Source organism: Callorhinus ursinus, unplaced genomic scaffold (assembly GCF_003265705.2).
Source record: "Callorhinus ursinus isolate GAN/ISIS: 27379988/994484 unplaced genomic scaffold, GSC_fseal_2.0 scaffold48, whole genome shotgun sequence".
NCBI lineage: Eukaryota > Metazoa > Chordata > Mammalia > Carnivora > Otariidae > Callorhinus > Callorhinus ursinus.
Window position 1 is genome coordinate 477773 of NW_027397110.1, and position 19823 is coordinate 497595.

Consider the following 19823-nt stretch of genomic DNA (forward strand, 5'->3'; position numbering starts at 1 on the left):
GGGCCGCCGCCGCCGCCGCCGCCGCCGCCTCGCCCGCCGGCCTCTCGGGTGCCTGTGCCGACGCCATGTTTGGCGGCCGTGGCGGGCGGCGCATTGTCCGCGGGCGGGCTGGTGGGCGGCCTGAGGGCGGCCGGGGTGGCGGGGAGGCCGGGCCGCGCGGGGGGGAGGCGGAGGTGGCGGGGAGGCCGGGCTGTGGAGGCCGGGCTGGCGGGGAGGCCGGGCGGCCGGGGTGTTGGGGAGGCTGGGGCGGCAGGGCAGGCCGGGGAGGGGGATCGGGGACCGGGGATCGGGGGCCGGGGGGCCGGGCGGGGAGGTCAGGCCGGCGTGGCGGGGAGGCCGGGGAGGGAGGCCGGGCAGCCGCGGGGTCGGGGAAGCCGGGCGCGGAGGAGGCAGGGCAGGCCGGGGAGCCGCGGGGTCGGGGGCCCGGGTGTCCGCCCGGCCTCCGGTGCCGGCCGGCGGCAGGAAGGGCTGGGGGAGCGGCCGCGCGTCTGCGCCGCGGGGTCCCTGCCCCGGAGACGGCGTGGTACCGCGGCCCGGAGCGTTCATTGTGCCCGAGCGGGTCGCATTATGTAACAGATACACTCGGTTTGTTTTGCCAAGACAGGAAACTCCCTGTAATAGGGCCGGACTTCCAACGTTCCCCGACCGAGAGCGCTGGGCAAGCCTCGCGGACCTGGCGCTTGCCGGCTGGTGGTAGGTGGGTGGCCGGGGCCGGGCAGGCGCGGCGCCGCGTCGGGGGCAGACGAGCTCCACTCCCGCTTTCCTGCCCCTTTTAGCAGCAGCGGCTTTACCGAGGCGCAGCGGGGAGGAGGCAGCCCTCTGTGAGGACACAGTGGAGTTTTGACACAAGTCTGTGCGCCCAGGAAGCCGCCACGCCCATCCAGGAGTTCCACCCGTGCCGGGGCCGGTGCCTAGAGCGCGGCTGGTGGCGGCCGGCGGCGTTCCTGCTCTGCCGGCCCGAGCGCGTCGCGGGGGCGCCGGCGGCCCTCGCCCAAGCCTGGGAGCCGCGTAGCGTTGTTGCCCCCATTCAGAGGAGCAGAGGCAGGGGGCGCGGATGGGACTTGTCCCACGCCAGGCAGGAAGTGAACGGATTGGAAAACGTGAGCCGGTCGTTGGTGTGCAGGCTTCCTCTGGTGGCTCCCACGGCTCTTCTGCGTGTCTGTCACCGAGTTACTGCTGGAAGGGCCGGGGCGTTGTCCTTGCTGACCACCTCCCCGGGGGAATGCTTGCTGCTCTAGAGAAGCGCGCGGTGTGCAGGGAGCCTTGTGGCCCGTTGCAGTCGGGGGGTGTAGGGAGGCTGTGAGACGGAGGCGGTCGGTCACTCCGTGCTGCCCAACGCCCTCTTTCCCCGTCACAGTTACAGGACCAGTGAGTGTTGGATGAACTTCTTGTCGAGAGTGGTTGAGGAGCCCGTTGGGAGCGTGTGGGTTTTGAAGGCTGGTTATAGTTAGAGCTTCTGGGTGCTGTGGCTAGAGGAGAAAATTACATGCTAGCTTTGAAGCTGGTGAGGAACCAGTTGTTGCTTCTGTCCCCTCTCAGGGAGATGCGAAGCTGTCCCTGGGTGCGTTAGGGTCCCCTCCTTGTAGGCTGTGGTGCTGACACCCTTGGGGCTGCACCCAACTCCCTTCACAGGGTTTGCTGGTCCCGGGCTGGCTGGGTGTTGGCTTTGCTGCCCATTCCCTGGCAGTCCGGGGCTGAGTGGGCACCTGGACACCCCTGACGTTCAGGTGAGTTGGGTTCTAGCCGGCCCCAGCGTTTTCCAAGCATGTTTTTACAGGGGATTCCTGTTAAGTTTTAACATAAAACATGGATTTCTATTTGACAAAAGGAAAAGAAAAATCTGAAATCTCTGTCTTAAAGAGTACGTTTAGGGTCTGCTGCGATTGCCTCTCAGGACTTACCAAGTGCTCTTTGAGGGCTTTTCCCCAAGACCAGCTAGGTTGTGCCCACATACAGCAGTGGACCTGGGGCTCCAGCTTGGAATGTTCATTTGTAAGCCAGTCTCTTAAAAGTCATCTTGCTTCCTATCAGGAAAATGTGGTGGTTTGGAGGGAGGAGTCAGAGGTCCTCAGTATCAGCTCCTGGTTGGCGGCTGGTGGTCCAGAGTCAGGAGTCTTCACGTGAGGGAGACTGAAAATAGACTCCGTTACTGAGTTAGACGGTGGAGGTCTGAAAAGAGGAAATTCTCGTAAATGTCTGGCCAGGCCATCAGGCTCCCGAGCCATTACCGGCAGCCCCAGGGCAGGGGCTCTGGTGGCAGTGTGTGGTTGTCGGGTGCGCTCACTTGGGGGGGGGGGCGAGCAGAGATGCCCTCCGTGGCCCATTGCACATGTCGTCTGAGTGTACGTGACGAGGAGGGGGGCACGGCCAGCCCCACAGTCACGCCAGCAGCTGAGAAGTGCCCCTGGGGGAAGGGGCAGGTTGGCTGGGCTGTGGGGGTTTCGGTGGCGGTCCCTGCAGAGGCCCTCTAGAAGCCGGCTTGGGCCTCCTGGGGATGGCGACTGCCCCCAGACCGATACGGGGCTCCTCTCTTTGGTCCTGGCATGGCTTAGTGGCCCTGTGCCTCAGCATGGTGTGGAGGCTGTGTCGGTGGGGAGCATGGACCGCTGTGGTCAGACCGGCACGGCTTCCGGCAGTCGGCAGGGGCGTTGCCCTGGGGCTGTAGGGGCACTCCTGGGCCGCAGCAGGGCAGGGGGAGAGCTGGTTAAGGGGAGTGTTGGCCAGGAGTGGGCAGCCACTGAGTGTGCTCGCCTTGCTGTCCTGACCTCCGTGCCTGCTGGAGTCCAGCCCTGTGTGTGGGCTTTCCTGGTCTCGGGGCTGGGACCCCCTCCTCAGGAGGAATGGTGCAGTCATCTTGGTGACCTGTTAGCGTGGTCCAGGAAGGTGACTGGCGAGCCGTGGGGACCGCAGAGTGGCCTAGAGGGACTTGTGCCTCTCAAAGGCCACTCCTTGCTGCTCGTTGTGTCTTCTGGTCCACGCGGTCCATGAAATAGGATCATGAGGCCTGGGATGAGTGGTTTTGGAAACCTCCGAGCCGTGTCAGTTGGGAGTTTGGTTCTGATTTAGTTTGAGCTGGTTGGTGAGCTCTGCCCCCAGCATATTTGGTGGTTTGTCTCGTCTTGTGTCTCCTGCAGGGAGTTAACTTGATGTCTGCCTCTGTCGTAGGGAGTCGGTGCCAAATGAGGAGGAAAGGACGATGTCATCGCGGCGCTGCAGCGAGACACCCTTGCTCCCCGTGCAGTACTAAGCACTCCCCCACGCGAGAGACCCTGACCTACGCGCAAGCCCAGAGGATGGTGGAGATCGAGATTGAGGGGCGCCTGCACCGGATCAGCATTTCTGATCCCCTGGAGATCATACTGGAAGATGACCTCACCGCTCAGGAGCTGAGTGAGTGCAACAGCAACAAGGAGAACAGTGAGAGACCGCCCGTGTGCTTGCGAACTAAGCGCCACAAGAACAACAGAGTCAGAAAGAAGCATGAGGCCGTCCCCAGTGCCCACGGCCCGCTGGCGTCGGCCAGTGCGCTTCCTGAGCCCAAGGTGCGGATCGTGGAGTACAGCCCGCCCTCTGCCCCGAGGCGGCCCCCGGTGTACTACAAGTTCATCGAGAAGTCGGCCGAGGAGCTGGACCACGAGGTGGAGTACGACATGGACGAGGAGGACTACGCCTGGCTGGAGATCGTCAACGAGAAGCGGAAGGGCGACTGCGTCTCGGCCGTGTCGCAGAGCGTGTTTGAGTTCCTGATGGACCGCTTCGAGAAGGAGTCCTACTGCGAGAACCAGAAGCAGGGGGAGCAGCAGTCCCTGATCGACGAGGACGCCGTGTGCTGCATCTGCATGGACGGCGAGTGCCAGAACAGCAACGTGATTCTCTTCTGTGACATGTGTAACCTGGCGGTGCACCAGGAGTGCTACGGGGTGCCCTACATCCCCGAGGGCCAGTGGCTCTGCCGACACTGCCTGCAGTCCCGGGCCCGGCCCGCCGACTGCGTGCTCTGCCCAAACAAGGGAGGTGCCTTCAAAAAGACAGATGACGACCGCTGGGGCCACGTGGTGTGTGCCCTGTGGATCCCGGAGGTTGGCTTTGCCAACACGGTGTTCATCGAGCCCATCGACGGCGTGAGGAACATCCCTCCGGCCCGGTGGAAACTGACGTGCTACCTCTGTAAGCAGAAGGGCGTGGGTGCCTGTATCCAGTGCCACAAGGCAAACTGCTACACCGCCTTCCACGTGACGTGTGCCCAGAAGGCCGGCCTCTACATGAAGATGGAGCCCGTGAAGGAACTCACTGGCGGTGCCACGACCTTCTCCGTCAGAAAGACCGCTTACTGTGACGTCCACACGCCCCCGGGCTGTACGCGGAGGCCTCTGAACATTTACGGGGATGTCGAAATGAAAAATGGTGTCTGTCGAAAAGAGAGCTCGGTCAAAGCGGTCAGGTCCACGTCCAAGGTCAGGAAGAAAGCAAAAAAGGCTAAGAAGACACTGAGTGAGCCCTGTGCGGCCCTGCCGCCTGTGTGCGCACCCTACATCCCCCCTCAGCGGTGAGTGCGCATGCGCGTGGGGCGTGGGATGGAGGGGGAGCCTGGGGCGGGGGGTGCCAGCTGGGGATCTTGGCGCCCTCTGTTGACCTGGCTCTCTAACAGTCCTTCTCCCCGAGCTCTGAGGACCTCGGAGCCCGTAGTTTCCCGACTGCGGGAATTAGGGTCTGGGTCCTTGGCGCCACCACCTTTGACACGATAAAAGCTGTTCCTCGCTCTGCTCCCCCACCAACTTTGGGAACCGTGGGGCGTTTTAAAAATAATTTCTTGTAAAGTGAAGGGGAGGGTGAGTGACGCGTGGAGATCAGAGTGGGGCTGCCAGGAGCCTCGTAGAGGGAGGCGCTGGTCTCCTTCCTGTTGTGTGACAGCCTGTCTGGGTTTCCGGACCCTTTCCTTCATGGTGTGAACATTGGCTGGTCAGCGTAGGGGTCTCCAGCTTAGAGCAGTCCAGAGCGGTGGTGGTGGTGGTGGGGGGGGTCTGCAGTGTGGGAGCAGTCTGCACTGGTGGGGTCAGGCCCTGACTTGCTCTTACCAGTGTCCCAGGGGCCAGTCCCCATCCAGCTGTGTCTGCTCTTGTCCCTGAACTTGCTTCCTCCTCTTTGCTTGTTCGTCCCGTTACTGACTTGCTCTTTGTATTTTGTTCGGAATGTGAGGTGAGTGACTTGGTGGTTTTTGTAGCCCGGCCTGAGTGTGGGAGAGCAGGTAGCTCCCTCAGACACTTGTTGAGCTCTGAGGATGGAGCACACTTTGTCACCGGGCGTGGGGCTTTCAGTTTGGTGAAGGACACGGCGTCGTGACGGTGAGGTGAGGTGCAGATGGCCGTGCTCCCGACAGCAGCTTGTGACTTAACTGCCGTGACCTGGACGCGAGTGAGTCCCCTGGAAAGGGAACCTGTTCGCCTTACAGACCGGGGGACAGACTTGCGGGGTATTTTAATTACGAAGAAGTAAAAGATATCTTGAACGTATTGAATATTAGCTTTTTGTGTTGTTTTCCTGTGTAGCTGTGATGTGAAGGAACTCATGCCTGCCAGCGTGTTGTGATTAAACAGTGTAGTTTGGTTTTAACGTGTCACGCGTTGCGTCAAGCTCGCTCGTTAGGTTGCACGATGTAGTGGGGTGCGTCAGTCAGCACACTGTCTTCTCCCAAGGCAGTAAGCACTTAGTATCTCTTGAGAATTAGAAGTAGGGACGCCTGGGTGGCTCAGTCAGGTGAGTGTCCAATTCTTGATGTCGGCTCAGCTCATGATCTCGTGGGTCCTGGGAATGAGCCCCACGTCAGATTCCACGCTCAGCGGGGAGTCTGCTTGTCTTCCCCTCCCACTGCGCATGCAGTCTCTCTCTCTCAAATTCTTTTTTAAGAAAAAAGAATTAGAAGTCATGATTTTTTTCCCAAAATGGAATCTTATAGAGCAGTACGCACTCATTGTATTATCGGTGAATTCAGAGTGAATAAAAGTGCTCGTTCCTCATATCCAGAAAAAACACAGTTAGAACCAAGGTGTCTCTTTGCAAATCGGTCAGCTAGACTTTTTAAAAAGGTAGTTTTACTTGCATTTCTACCTGTGGGGCAGAAAGTGTGAGATTTACATCAAGAGCTTCTGTTGAAGAGCCCTAAAAATTTTAGCTTTACTGTAATCGAAGTAAGTGAAAGGAAAAAAATGTGACCTAACAAATTGAGGAGCCAGAAGTGCAATGTGCTCAGTTCTCTGTGCCCAGCACCACGTGGTGACCTGCTCCTGACAGGGTGCTGACGAGGGGCTGGGCTGGGGGCTGCTAGGCCATTCGCAGGAGAAAGCACTTCCAGCTGGAGAACATGGGTGCTTGCTGGTCTCGGGTGACCAGGCCTGATTTGAGGAGAAAACTCATGCTTTGGACCTAAGTATTTCAAAGCAGGTGATGTGGCTCAACCAGGTACCAAAGGTGTAGTCTGGCCCGTGTTTTTTTTTTTTTTTTTTCTTTTTCTAATTTAGGAATAAACTGTTGCTTCACTTTGGAGCAGAGATCAAAGATGTACCTGGGTAAGGGTTTGTGGCCGTGCCAGCTGGGTTGCCCAGACTTTGGGAGACCTTGATGTTTTGGGGCCACAGTCCCACTCTTGGAAGATCTCCCAGCCACCCTTAGCCAGTGGGTAATCCGTGGTCGGATCCCCCAGTGGATTGTCCTGGCAGGTGCTGGTGTGGTCCGGGCTTGCCAGCCACTAGTCTTACTGTCCTGAAGCCGTGGCCTGAGGTGTGGCTGGTCTGGCGGCCCTGTTCCTAGGGAGCGTGCGGGAGGTGGAGGGTGGATTGGTGGAGGGTGGATGGGAGGGGTGCTGTGCTCTGCCTTGGGTGGCGTGGGTGGAGTCGGGCGGGGTCACTGTGCTTCTTAGCGCTTCTGCCTGTGAGGGTCCCACCGTCGGTGTGGCTGGCAGCCACAGGGTTATTTGAGCGTTACTCCAAGGTCTGAGTTGTGCCCGTCCTTGTCTGTCTTGTCTTCATCGCTTTCATGAGAATATTTTTCTAACATAGAAACGATACGAAACTGCAGAAGTTAGAGAAAAGTCAAGTCTGGAGAGGAAATCCCATCTGCTCCCTTTTTGCCTTTGCCTTCCAAGAAAAATCAACGCTTCGACTGTGCTGTTATAGGCCTTTTTCTGTTCTGAGTGGTGCCTTTTCCTCGAGTAGCTGCTCTTCTGATGAAATCCTTCTCTGGTTCCTCACTGTTCCATGCTGCCTTTTTTGGGGGGTGAACCAGACGAGGTGGGCACTGGAGAGGGGAACAGGCCAGAAGGAGGGACTCAGCGAGTTGTAGCCTTCTCGTTCCCTTGGAGGGATTAAGTTTTCCCAGAGCGCGCTCTCTTGTTGCTCTTTGGTGGGTGCTGCTCTTTATTTATGGAGGAGAATGGCCTCTAATGAACAGAGGCTGATGTGCTTTGTTGGTCTTGATACCAGCCTGGTCCTCTTGGCCATTTGGGTCATTTATGTGTGCGTGGCCCAGGGCACGTGCACACCTAATAAGTTGTTAGTTAACGATGAGATGGAGCATCGGGTCCACAGCTCAGTTAACGCGGGGGCATCCCTGGTAGGTGCCCTCCCGCTGTCCAGACGCCGGATGAGGACAGACGTGGGAGACCGAGTACTTAGTAGCATTTGACAGAGAAATCTTATGCTTGTTGAATATAACTGTAAGAAGTGTGGACTTGAGCTTTGGATGTCTTTTTTGTCATGTTTCTGGCAGTTAATTTGACTCTAATTGAGAGAAGTTCTGTAGGGCCGTGGTTTGGGGAAAGGAGAGAAGCACTGGTTTGCCCCTTCCGGGCAGGTGGGAGCTCTGGCCACCCCAGAGCTGCATGGCCCTCTCTTTGCTGCCCTCTGGATGCCCCAGGCAGGCACGGCGCCCTTGCCGGCCTTGGGGTCCTCAGGGAAGGGCCTGCGTAGGGTCCAAAGCAGCGGCTACTCTGGAGAGAAGCATTAAAAACCAAACCGAAAAGTAAAACCTCCAGGTTGTGCATTGTGTGTTGTATGGAAAAGCAAGGTGCTGGTGTTTGCGTCCAGCCACTTAGAAAGCACTGGAGTGTGGGTTCCCAAGTGCTCTTGGACTGCTCTCATTCCCAGCTACCCTGACCTCTGTGCTTTCCTTGGTTTGAATTCAGATTGGGGGGCTGGGTGTCTGCTCCTGTGAGTGTGTCCTCCCCAGGCTGCAGCTTCTCCCCCAGCCCCAGGCCATGCAGCCTGCGAGGGCTCTCTTCCCGGGAGGCAGGGGGAGGCTCAGGACACGTTGTGTCTGGTGAGCAGATTTGTTTTGACCAGAGAGCTGAAGTGAAGGGACAGAGTGCTGGGGAAGGACCTGGGTGCTTCACGGGGTGTGTCGGCGTGCGTGTCCGCAGGCTCCTCCCTGAGTCTTGTGCTTAGTGCATGACAGATAGTGTTTGTGAGTGTGGTGCTGTGGGCCGCGGTCCACGGTCACTCAAGCATCAGGACACGTCGGCCTGTGCCCTGGGGCCCATCCCCCAGGGTGCTCTGCTTGGTGGTGGTCTCTGCAGGGAGCTGCTGTGCTCAGCACGCCTGCACCCTCGCTGTCCCGCTGGGTCTGGGTCTCTCTCCCCAGCATCCCAGGCGCTCAGTCCATGGGAAGAACCTGCCAGAGTAGTGAATTTTGTTATTTCTGTTCATATTTATTGTATTTGCTTATTTTTGGGAGAAATAGGATTTGAAACTTATTAGAAGTTTTCTGTAATACGGGCAGTGGGTAATTGCCACACTGTCTCACCGCTGCTCCAGCCTCGGTGTTCCCCGGACTGATCAGGGTCAAAATCTGTGTGCTCTGCACTTGGAGTCCATACCTGCACGCTACAGTAGATGGACGGACGGTGTTTGGAGTGCTGATGGAGGCCTCACGAGGGAATGCCCTCCAAAGGTCCAGGTGGAGACCAAATTATTTCAATTTTTTATTTGGAAATACTCTGAATGTATAAAATGTTGCAAAAACAAGGAGAGAAACACCCCAATCCTCTTTACCCAGAGTCATCTCTTGCTAATGTGCCGTCCCATTTGCCTGGCACACAGACGAGGCCCACGTGTCCCCGCACGTCTCCTAGGATGGGACCGACCTCTGGGTGAGCCTCCATTCGGGACTTGTCCCGTTGGGCGAGCCTGCTGGGATCTGGATGCTTCCAAAGCTACTCCCAAGTGGGCCAGTTTTGGAGAAGACAGGCCTTCCACCTGAGCAGAGTGAGCCTTGTTCTGGGTCTGTCTGGTGTCCACAGAGGTACCATGTGTCCCTCGCCTGGAGGGAGTGACATCCCCTGCTCCCTGGGGACCACGGTGTTGCTGGTGCCTCCATGGGACGATTTCTGTGTTTGTGTTCTCTGTGGCATCCAGCCTGTGGTCTGGGAGAAGGAGGCCGTGCAGCCACCTGGCACCTCTTCACAGCAGCCCAGGTGCCCCGCCTGTGGGTTCTCTTCCCCGAGACGGCTGGAAAGGGGTGTCCACCTCAGCTCTCCCTCTGGTTTCTCCTCAGTGGAATCCTTCCCTTCTCCTGTCCTTGTGCAGCAGGACCTGGACAGGTGGGAGGTGAGCATCTGGTGGCCCACCTGGCTGTCATTGTCCACCCGACCTTGGGGAGCTCAGCTCTTGGTTAGTTCGCTGCAGGCAGCCACCTGGCCTTGGGTGACACACGCTCCCTAGCCACCTCTGGGTTCTGTGATTGGAGTCTTGAGAAGGGTGTGGAGGGGACTTGAGCTGCACCAAACCGGGCAGGAGGTTCTCCTGGGAGCTGTGTGGTGCAGAACCACATCCCTCCCAAGGCAAATTCTGGCCTTTTCAGGTGGGAGGGGTTGGATTTCACCCTTTCCACCCCAGCCTCCATCTGACCTCTGGGCTCTTCCAAAAGCGAGTCGTGCCCGTCATAAAGACTCGGGACACTTGAGAAGCTGTTATAAAGGGAGGGTGGGATCTAAAATCTCACTCTCTGGGTTGATGCTGGGTCATCATGGGCACCTTTCAGTGGCTATGCACATGTGTCGGGAGAATAATTTTTTTAATGATATTTTTTTCTGTTTCCCATGGTTTTTATATAAAAAGTTTTAAAATGGGAGGCGCCTGGGTGGCTCAGTCATTAAGCGTCTGCCTTCGGCTCAGGTCATGGTCCCAGGGTCCTAGGATCGAGCCCCGCATCGGGCTCCCTGCTCCGCGGGAAGCCTGCTTCTCCCTCTCCCACTCCCCCTGCTTGTGTTCCCTTCTCACTGTGTCTCTCTCTGTCAAATAAATAAATAAAATCTTAAAAAAAAATAAAGTTTTAAAATGGAAAACTGGAGACTGTTAGCCCACCCCTCACGGCAGACACTCATGGTGAATTGGGGTGGGTTCCTCCAAATCCGTGTCTTGGTTTTTCTGCACTTGGGCACACACGGTGTACCGCTGGGTATGCGTTGACCTCGAAGACCATGCTGTCACGCACGGGTCGCGTCTTCTGGTGTTGCCGTAGGCCGGGGGCGGGCGGGTGGCATCGCAGGCGACCATGCTGCTGGTGTGGGCGTTTTCCTGGCTCGCCAAGAGTTGGGCGTTTTTGGGTACTGGCACACTGCCCTCAGCACGAGCTGGTGTGTGTCTGTCTCAGTTACAGCCTCGGTGGGGGCGGCGGCGAGCGTGTCCCTGTAGCTGAGGAGGCCTCTGCCTCGGGTGCGCGCGGTGAGGTGCTTATGCTCATTGCATGCATGTCTCTTCCCCTCGGCTTCCCGTCTCGTTTGTAATTGTGTCTGTAGAAAGTCTTCAGCTTTGGAGACTTGGGCCCTCCAGCAGTTACTGCGTTTGGCGGTCTCCCTTGCCCGCCCCTTCTTTTCTGTCATTCTCATCCAGTAACACGTCTGTGTAGAGAACAGGTAAGAATATACTTCTTTTTATGATTTTATTTATTTGAGAGAGAGGGAGCGCAAGCAGGGGCAGTGGGAGAGGGAGAAGCAGGCTCCCCGCGGAGCAGGGAGCCCGACGCGGGGCTCGATCCCAGGACCCTGGGACCATGGCCTGAGCCGAAGGCAGTCGCCCAACCGACTGAGCCGCCCAGGCGCCCTGAGAACAGGTAAGAATTCTTAAGAACACAACCATAACGTCTTGCTGTCTTGATGAACGGAACTTTGTTCATCCTACCGTCTTTTCCTGTGTGGTCTGTGTGTCCTGGGTCTGGTCTGAGGCTGCCTCCCTCCCACCTCCCCCGAGGCCCTGCTGCTCCCCTGTCTTTCCTCCGGCAGTCCACAGCCCCCTCGTCTGGTTTGTGTTTTCCCCCCACAGCCGGTCGGTGGGCCAGTTCTGACCCCACGGCTTCCAGCGCTCACGCCCCGTCCCTGCACCTCTGGCCGCCCTGCCTGACGAGCACGCGGTGTCCCTTTGGAGCCCGGATCTGCGTAGGGCCGACCCCTTGTTGGGTCGCCCTCCCCACGTGTGAGGCCCAGGCCTACTTCTCGAGATGGCTGTGTCTCCGCAGGAAGCCTGGGCTCCACGGCCCGGGGGTCACATAAACACGAGCAGGCCCGCCGCGCTGCGCACGGGGCTGTTTTCAGGTCTTGTGAGAGTGCGTGGTGTTCTCATGAAAAATGGAGTACTGTAAGTAGTGTGTTTTTTCAAGTTTTTTTTTCTTAGATTGCTACGATGTATTGTAGTTTATTAGATTATTTTTGTGGACCGTATGTGAGGAAGTGATGGTGTGGGCGGGCTTCTCCGTCCCTTCTTTTCTCCTGTCTTTTATCCAGGCTCGGTGCAGGCCACGACCGCCAGCTCAGAGTCGATTTGATGGGGTGGGAGCAGACATCTTTGCCGTGGTCCTGGCACTTTACAAGAGTTTGCCTTTTATTGCCCATGGGTGTGTATTTGCTTTATTTTATGGTTGGTGCTTGTCATATCTTGCTTAAATAATCCTTCATTTCCCTGAAGCCCTCAGGATGTTCTAAAAGCTTTCAAATGGCCTTCCCTGTCCGTGTCCCACCGTCTCCTCCAGCCTCAGTGCTGACCAGTCTCTCTGGATTTGCCATCTGTGTCTTGGGTGTGGTTGGCCTCCGTGCAAGGGGCCAGCCCCCAGGGCAGGGCCACTGTTCCCTGAAGCGTCCCAGCATGTGCGTGGCGGCCTTGGTCACTTGTTGAATCAGTGTCCCTCATGTCCATGTCTTCAGTCACTTGGGGATGAGTTTCTTACGAGGTAGGAGTACAGTTCTAATTTTTCAGTGTGGATGACCGTTTTTGCTCTCCCTAGCGATCTTGCAGCCACGGGCCAGCTTCCTTGGGTGGGTGGCTGGCTGTGTTTCCTCGGCCTCCTGCAGCCTTAGCACGTTCTTCACACGCATGTGGTTCTTGCTCAGCTGTGGTTCCTTCGTGTAAGTTTTGGAGTCATCTTGTCAGGTTTCTTGACAGACCTTTTTGGGAATTTGGAAATTCCAGGGAATCTACAGACCAATTTGGAGGCGATTTGTACACTTATTACGTACACTAACCTTGCTTAATGTTGAGTGTTTCTATTTATTTAAATCTTGTTTGATGTCACTCAGTAATGTTTTCTACTTTTCTCCCCCCTGAAGGCTGTGCACGTCCAGTCCTTAAATTGTCCTCTTGTTTCCATTGGCAAGAATACCCTCTGTAGGGGCACCTGTGGCTCAGTCGGTGAAGTGTCTGCCTTCGGCTCAGGTCGTGATTCCGGGGTGCCAGGATCGAGTCCTGCCTGGGGCCCCTGCTCAGCGGGGAGTCTGCTTCTCCCTCTGCCTCTGCCCCTCCCCCTGCTTGTGCGCGCGCTCTCGCTTGCTCGCTCGCTCTCTCTGGCAAATAAGTAAATGAAATCTTTAAAAAAATAAAAATAAAAAAAAAGGATATCCTGGGGGCGCCTGGGTGGCTCAGTCGTTAAGCGTCTGCCTTCGGCTCAGGCCATGGTCCCGGGGTCCTGGGATCGAGCCCCGCATCGGGCTCCCTGCTCCGCGGGGAGCCTGCTTCTCCCTCTCCCAACCCCCCTGCTTGTGTTCCCTCTCTCGCTGTGTCTCTCTCTGTCAGATAAATAAATAAAATCTTTAAAAAAAAAAAAAAAGAATATCCTGTATAGTTCTCATAGGAGCAGGGAGGTTGGGCATCTTTATGTTGGTTCCGATCTTGAGAAACATCTCCCTGTGTGCCTGTTCCTCTAGGTCTCAGGGTGGAGCCTCTCCCAACCCTGCTGGCAGGACCCTCGCGCCTCGATGTGAGTTGTGGGTCGTGGTTGACCTGTTGCTTTTCCACATCCTTTGAGATAACCACAGTCCGCCCTCTTATCCGTTGGGCTGTGAGTTCTCTTGATAGAACTTGTCATCTCAGGACTACCCTTTCCGTTCCTGGGACAGACCCTCTTGCTCATGGTGGCTAGTGTCATTTTATATACACCCGCATGGACTGGTTTCAGTTTTGTGTGTATTTTCTCAGGTGAGTTTGGCCTTTCCCTTGTGTACCTGCGGCCTGTGTGTAGGAGCGTCTGCCTCCCCAGCTGTGGGCAGGGGGTTGGATGCCTGGTCCTCCAGGGGCCGACCTCTTCTGAAAAACTGTCTTTTTTTCTTTCCTTTCGGAGGTAGGAGGGAAATTTTAGACTATTGATTCTGTTCCTAAAGTCACTGCTATGAACGTATTGAGTTTTTCTTTGCGCTTCAGAAGTCAGCTTTGGGAAGTTGTGTTTTTTCTGGGTTGGTTCCCCATCTCCGCCTTCATGATTCTCATTTTTAACTGATTTCTGGTTCGTTCGTCCTCTCCACACTCAGCGCTGTGTCTGTCCTCTTGCTTTCTTGGGCGGAGCCCGCCAGAGCTTGCCCTCCAGTCTCTGGGAGCAGCACGGGTGGCTCCTCATGTCTTCCTGTTTCCATTTCACTAGGTGGTGCTTGTTTGTCTCCTTCCCCCGGCGTCATCCAGGTGCCCTTGACAGACATGGTTGTCAGTTTCAGGTGACAGCGTGGTGATGTGAAACTCGTGGGTGTTGTGGGTGTTGGGCTGACGGCTCACCCTCCGTGGCCGGGAGCCGAGGCGCGCTTCCCGACTGTCTTCGGTGCGGTGCTTAGCACGTTATGGAGTCAGCTTTTCTCCTTTCTAAGACATTTTGGATAGAACCCGCCAAAATAATTTTGCAAAACAGTGTACTGCCTCCCACATTTTTGAGTTGAAATCCAGCATTTTTCACCCTAAGATCAGATAGCTGAAAGGTGTAATTTCTGGAATATTCAAAATAGGCACAAGTTAGGAGCCTCATCATTCCTGAAAGTGAATTGAGTGGAATCTGGGTGGTCGGGCTGTGTGCCTCTGTGCCCCCCGCACCCCGCCCCGGGGCCAACCGCTGTCCCACCACCGTCGCTGGGCCTCGAGTCACTGGGCCTCGAGTGTCGAGGTTTCTTCCTCACCCGGTGGGGCTGTCCTTGCCAGCATGCACTCGAGCAGACGGATGCTCCTTGGCTTGAAGTGCCTTCCCCGTGAGAGGTGTGCTGGGGCTTTGCAAAGATGACTGTGTTCCGTGGATGGATGTACTTACTTCCTGTTCTGATGAGACACACTCTCCCTTAATCCTCTTCCTGGTTTCTGTTACTGTGGACGTGAATCTACATCTTGATCGTGGACGTAAATAGATTGTGTAAAAGCAGTTTTATCATAGCAGGTACTCAATTTAAAACATTTTGTTTCAAATTATACGCCGTAGTCACAGATCGATGTTTTACCAACCGACCTTCTGTTGGGCCCTCCCTCAGTTTCTCCAGAAGCCTAGTTATTTTTCATTTTAAGGCACCTTGTACATGAGATATATTCAGAAAGGCTTGAGAAAATCAAACTTTTAATCATTTTACTACCTTTGCCAAATACCGTATTTTAAAAAAAGTACTTAAAGAGGCACCTAGGTGGCGCAGTCGGTCAAGCGTTTAAACTATTGATTTTGGCTCAGGTCGTGATCTCAGGGTCGTGAGATAGAGCCCTGAGTCGAGCTCTCTGCTCAGTGGGGAGTCTGCTTAAGATTCTCTCTCTCTCTCTGCCCCTCCCCCTGCCTGTGTGTGTGTTCTCTCTCTCAAAGAAAGAAATCTTTAAAAAAAGTCTTTAAAGTAGAACACAAAAGGAGAAAGAATCATAAATGCATGACTATGGGGTACACACCCTTGTTACCGCCACGTACTTGAGAAGACAGAACCTGGCCGCCCACTCCCCTGGCCCTTCCTGCAGCCCCTTCCTGTCCTTGGGACTCCCACTGTCCTTACCTGTGTGGGACTCACCTTTTTACCTTCTTTCTGAACACCAGGGTGTGCCATGCCTTTAAAATTGCACGAATCCTGTCTGTCTCTCCTCTTGTAAAGGTCCCTTTTTGTCTCTGTCCCTTTGGAGTTGAACTGTCGAGGGAGCCGGATCCCCATCTGCTGCGAGTCCCCTGGGCCCCTGCCCGTTGGCCAGGCTTGTGTGGCTAGCGTTTCTGTGGTTTAGCGCGTTCCTCTGCCCTCCACCTGCTCTGCGTTGGTTGTTGGGCTGGGTGGGTGCAGGGTTGCTGTGGGCATGCTCAGTGTGGGCACTGCTGCTGCCCAGGAGGTGCCGTGTGTCTGAGGAGGCACGTGGTGGGTGCCTGGGCGCTCTGCACCCATCCTGCTCTTTTAGGACTCGTGCAGCTTATGAAGTAGAATCAGCTCAGTTGAATGCAGCTTTGCAATAAATACTCTAGGACACCTTGAAATACGTTTTCATCAGAGGCTCGTTGCTCGTGTCTGTGAGCTGTTCATGGCTCAGAGATCCACACTCAGAGGAGGTGGTGGCTTGTTTCATGAGGTTCAGAATCTTTATTTATAAGCATGCATTTCCTTGAACCTTCAGATTGCTAAAAAATACTTGTTTGCCTCATTTCACTGTGGAAATAACTGTGTACTTGTGTTAAAACACTTGTCTACAGATGGAGAGATCCACTGAACCGTGTGCGTTCAGGTTCGTGCTCCTTACTGCACCTGAATCGGGCCTCATTTGACAGTGGTCAGACAGACCACGCCCCAGCAGAACCAGCACAGCCCCCCTGCAGCTGAGGAGCGTTGTGCGTGCGGCTGCGAGCAGAGTCCAGGTGTTCCCCAGCACCTTCTGGTGGGAGAAGCTCCTGGGCACTGCGACAGGTGTCCTGCCCCTGCCTACTGCTGAGGCCGTGTGACCCCAGGGTCCTCGAATGCACAGACCCACGGCCCTGTGCTCATGGGCAGGCTGCGGACAGGCTTGAGCATGGGTTCTACACCTGCCCACACAAGCCCTTGGCGTCTTCCTCTAGGGTCTGACGGGGCTTTTCTGGCAAAGCCCCCCCCCCCCCCGCCTGTGTCTGGCATGGGGCTGCCCCCTACATCAGTTCCTCAGTGTTGGGTGCCTTTGCAGGACAGACACTCGAGCTGTGTCTTGCCACGAGAGGCCGTGTTGGTTCTGTGCATGGAGTGCGGTCTCGCGGACCCCAGGAGGAGGGCAGCCACGTGGGAGGCGAGTCCTTCACAGTCAGGCCGACCAGCAGCAGGATTTGGAATCTTGAAATGAGCTGGACATGGCGGAACTGGGGGTGTTCTGGCTGTTTTGATCACTGATCTTTTGTAAAACTAAACGATTTACATCCTTCAGAATTTGGTCTTTAAAACTCCTTGGTTTCATCCTGACGTTTTGGTGTTGGGTATATAGTGAGGCCCATCTTGTTTCATCTGTATTTTCATTAAGTTCTTAGTTTATGATTGAGTTTATACTCTCCTTCAGTGTCCTTGTGAGGCAAATTGATGAATCATTGCTTTGTTTCAGCAGGGATGATAGTAACAGGGATGGGGAAGTGTCTGGCTTTTTAAAATGATTGTTCTCCTCTATGCAAGTGTTTTCACAAACCCCGTGCATTTTATAGTCCCTGAAGGGAAGCTGTCTCCCGCGACTTGCAGCTGCCCATGGTCGTTCTAGTGAAGAGCAGCTACTCTGTCTGCAGTCCTGGCCTCCAGCCGTCCCATCTCTTTCCCTCTTGAGATGACTGAGGGGGGACCAGTACCTTCCTCACCCTACCTGGTGCGGCAGCTTTTCATGGGCCCTGGATGTGGTCAGCATAACATGGAAGGAAGTGAGAGCGTCATTCAATGTATTGTCCTTCTCCGTGTCTCATGTCTCTGGTAGACGCTGGCGTGACTTACCCTGGGTGGAACCCGTGGGTGGCTGGCGGTTGGGCTGGTCCAGCACCAGGGACGGCGGGAGGCAGCAGTTCATGTGCATGGCTGAGTGCGGACGATCAAGTATGGACATTGGTTTGTGAAAAGTGACCCTGTCATTTCTAGTTTCCACGGTGAAAACATGTTCATGTGCTCCTTTAAAGCTAAACTCTGAGTTTTTTCGTGTTTTAGATTAAATAGGATTGCGAATCAGGTGGCCATCCAGCGGAAGAAGCAGTTTGTTGAGAGAGCCCACAGCTACTGGCTGCTCAAAAGGCTGTCGAGGAACGGCGCCCCCCTGCTGCGGCGACTCCAGTCCAGCCTGCAGTCCCAGAGGAGCTCGCAGCAGGTACGTGGCGTCTCCTGCTCACCCGACACACTGGGCCGGCCTGGCGACTCCCAGGAGCAGCACCTGCCGCTGTAGGCTGCACGTGCTGCCAACCCGTCAGGCCCCAGGCTCTGGTCTGCAAGCCCCCATCTGGTCCGGTGCAAGGCGTGCGAGACCTGTGTCTGTCCCAGGCTGTGTAAGCTGTGGGTTGTGTGGGCGACTCTCATCTGTCTGTGCCACCTGATGTTTCTGCACATGTTGGGGATGCCCAGGGAAGTTGTTACCAAACTGGCCATGTGGGGTGGGCATGCCGGGGGAGGGAGCAGCAGGAGGTGAGACTTGGGCTCCTGGGACGTGGGTCTGTGGGCTGGGCTGGGATTTTGGGTTTTCAAACGTGCAAGGAGTGGTTTGTTTCCAGGGCCTTGCTCTGAAGGCCCACTGCACGTTGACCACAGTGGGGCGGGAGGGAGATGGGAGCCCAGATGCATGCGAGGAAACGGGATTTGCTTTTAAAAGAACAAAACCAAACAAGCTCTTGTGTCCTGGTACATCTGGTTTTGTAGAACCATCTGAGTGTGTGATGTGGTTCTGGAAGAAGGGATTTAGAAAGTAAGAAATTGGCTCCATGAGATGTCACAAACATAAATGGAAGACAAAAATGGTTCTTCGGGACACTGCCCTAAATTCTTGATCAGTACACTTTATTGTTGTGGGGAGTGGGCAGCTTTGTAGGGGAGCTGTGTCCATGACTGTTGTCGGGCTAGGCCACCTGCTCAGGCTAGGAAGCCCGGAGGACACGGCAGAGAGTGGAGTCCCCTTGTTGCTCTTTGTCTGCCACGCTGGGCGCACAGCAGAAACTGTCCTTCCCATGAGTCCATGTTGGATCGCCGCCTGGCTGCCGTGCTGCTGTTGTCTTAAAGGCTCTGCTCTCGCTCGCTCGCTCTCGAACCTTGAGTCGCCAGGGGGCTGAGTGTGTCGGAGGGCACACTCTTCAGATGCGGCTGGAGGCTGTGCTCCCTGGATCCACCAGGTTCCTGGTTGGTGGGCTTCTGTGGGGGTGGAGTCACCCTGTCCGTGGTGTTCTGGGCTTGGGCCACAGCTCCCTGGAGGCGGCTTGGCTGTGCCAGGCGCGTATCCATCCCTCATGTTACCACCCTCCCGGCGCCGGCAGAGTGACGGCCTAGGCGAGTGTGTGATTGTGGAGTGAATTGACACTCCATTCACCCCATTCACCGGCAGAGGTAGCTCCTGTCTCTGCTGTCCCTCCTCCTTGGTCACAGCTCGAAACCCAGGTCGAGTGTGACCCTCTCTCATTGCCCCCGCCCTGGATGATGGTGCCATTCCTGGGGAACTCTTCATCTTAACTTACTTGATTCTATGGTGACAAAAAGAGGCAAGGTATTAACACATTTAAATACTCAGTTAAATATTTCCGTGGGTTTTAACATCTTTTTTATACTTTTTGAAAGCCACGGAGAAACCAAAGATTCTGGACCTCTGTGGGGTTGCCTTTGACCCTTTTCCATCTCTGGGAAAGGAAGGGCATGCTTCTTGGAGCCGATGCCCCTCTGAGGGTTCAGTGATTGGGCCGACCCTCCCCCCGGTGGTCCACGCCAAGTGCCTGGTGCCCTCAGCACTATCTGAGTCACATCCCCTAGATGTCCAAGGTTGCTGGGCCGGGGGCTGCTGGGTGGAGTATTCCAGTATAGTGAAGGGGGCTCACTTAGTCTGAGGTCTTGGTGACGCTGGATGCATACACATGTGAGGCCAGGCTGCTTGAATGTCCCAAGGTGCGTTGGGGCTGCGGACTCGTGTGGATATATCCCTTGTGTGGTGTGCATACTGCCCACCCTGGGGGCCATGTGCATTCTGCACACACTTGGATCTGGGGCCTCAGAACCCATGCTAAACCACATCCCACTGGAGGTCTTTGTTAGCGATGTCTGCTTCAGTGATGAGCTGCCTGTTCATCCCTCCTCCCCTTTGGGAATGGTGTTGGTGTCTCCTGTCCGGGCTTTGTGCCCATGAGACACGTGGGCCAGTGGGAGCGACCACCCTGGGGCTGCCACATGCAGAATACCTGTGCAGGGACGGGAATGTGAGCTGTGGGAATGTCCATGTCCTCAGCAGAAGGGATTGCCTGGACTTGAGTCTGTCTGTACAGCTTGGATGTGGGTGTTCTGGTGTGCACCTGGGGTGACCTGCGGGGTGAATTCCTGCAGGGCAAGTCAGTGATGTGGTTGTTGGAAGCCCCCTGTGTGGCCTGCATAGGCGCCCCGGAGTCGCTCTCTGGAAGGACTGCACCCAGACTGC

The 19823-nt window shown here is 55.9% G+C and overlaps 1 protein-coding gene and 1 long non-coding RNA gene across 7 annotated transcripts in view; one reads left to right on the forward strand and one right to left on the reverse strand.

Moving 5' to 3' along the window:
- LOC141370846 (uncharacterized) overlaps positions 1-769 on the reverse strand; it is a 9212-nt gene extending 8443 nt beyond the window's left edge. Inside the window, exon 1 of the long non-coding RNA XR_012375291.1 lies at positions 674-769. This is a non-coding gene — a long non-coding RNA (uncharacterized lncRNA). The remainder of the gene's footprint in view (positions 1-673) is intronic.
- Positions 418-19823, forward strand: part of BRD1 (bromodomain containing 1) — a 41923-nt gene continuing 22517 nt past the window's right edge. For 3 of the 6 annotated variants that reach the window (XM_025882005.2, XM_073882600.1, XM_025882006.2), the window contains exons 1-3: positions 424-1157; positions 3166-4546; positions 17375-17531. In XM_025882005.2, coding sequence (XP_025737790.1) covers positions 1055-1157; positions 3166-4546; positions 17375-17531 — 1641 coding nt within the window. In that variant the 5' untranslated portion in view covers positions 424-1054. Of the gene's footprint in view, positions 1158-3165; positions 4547-17374; positions 17532-19823 lie in introns of those variants that run through there. The other 3 variants (XR_003210196.2, XM_073882599.1, XM_025882004.2) reach the window with 3 other exon arrangements.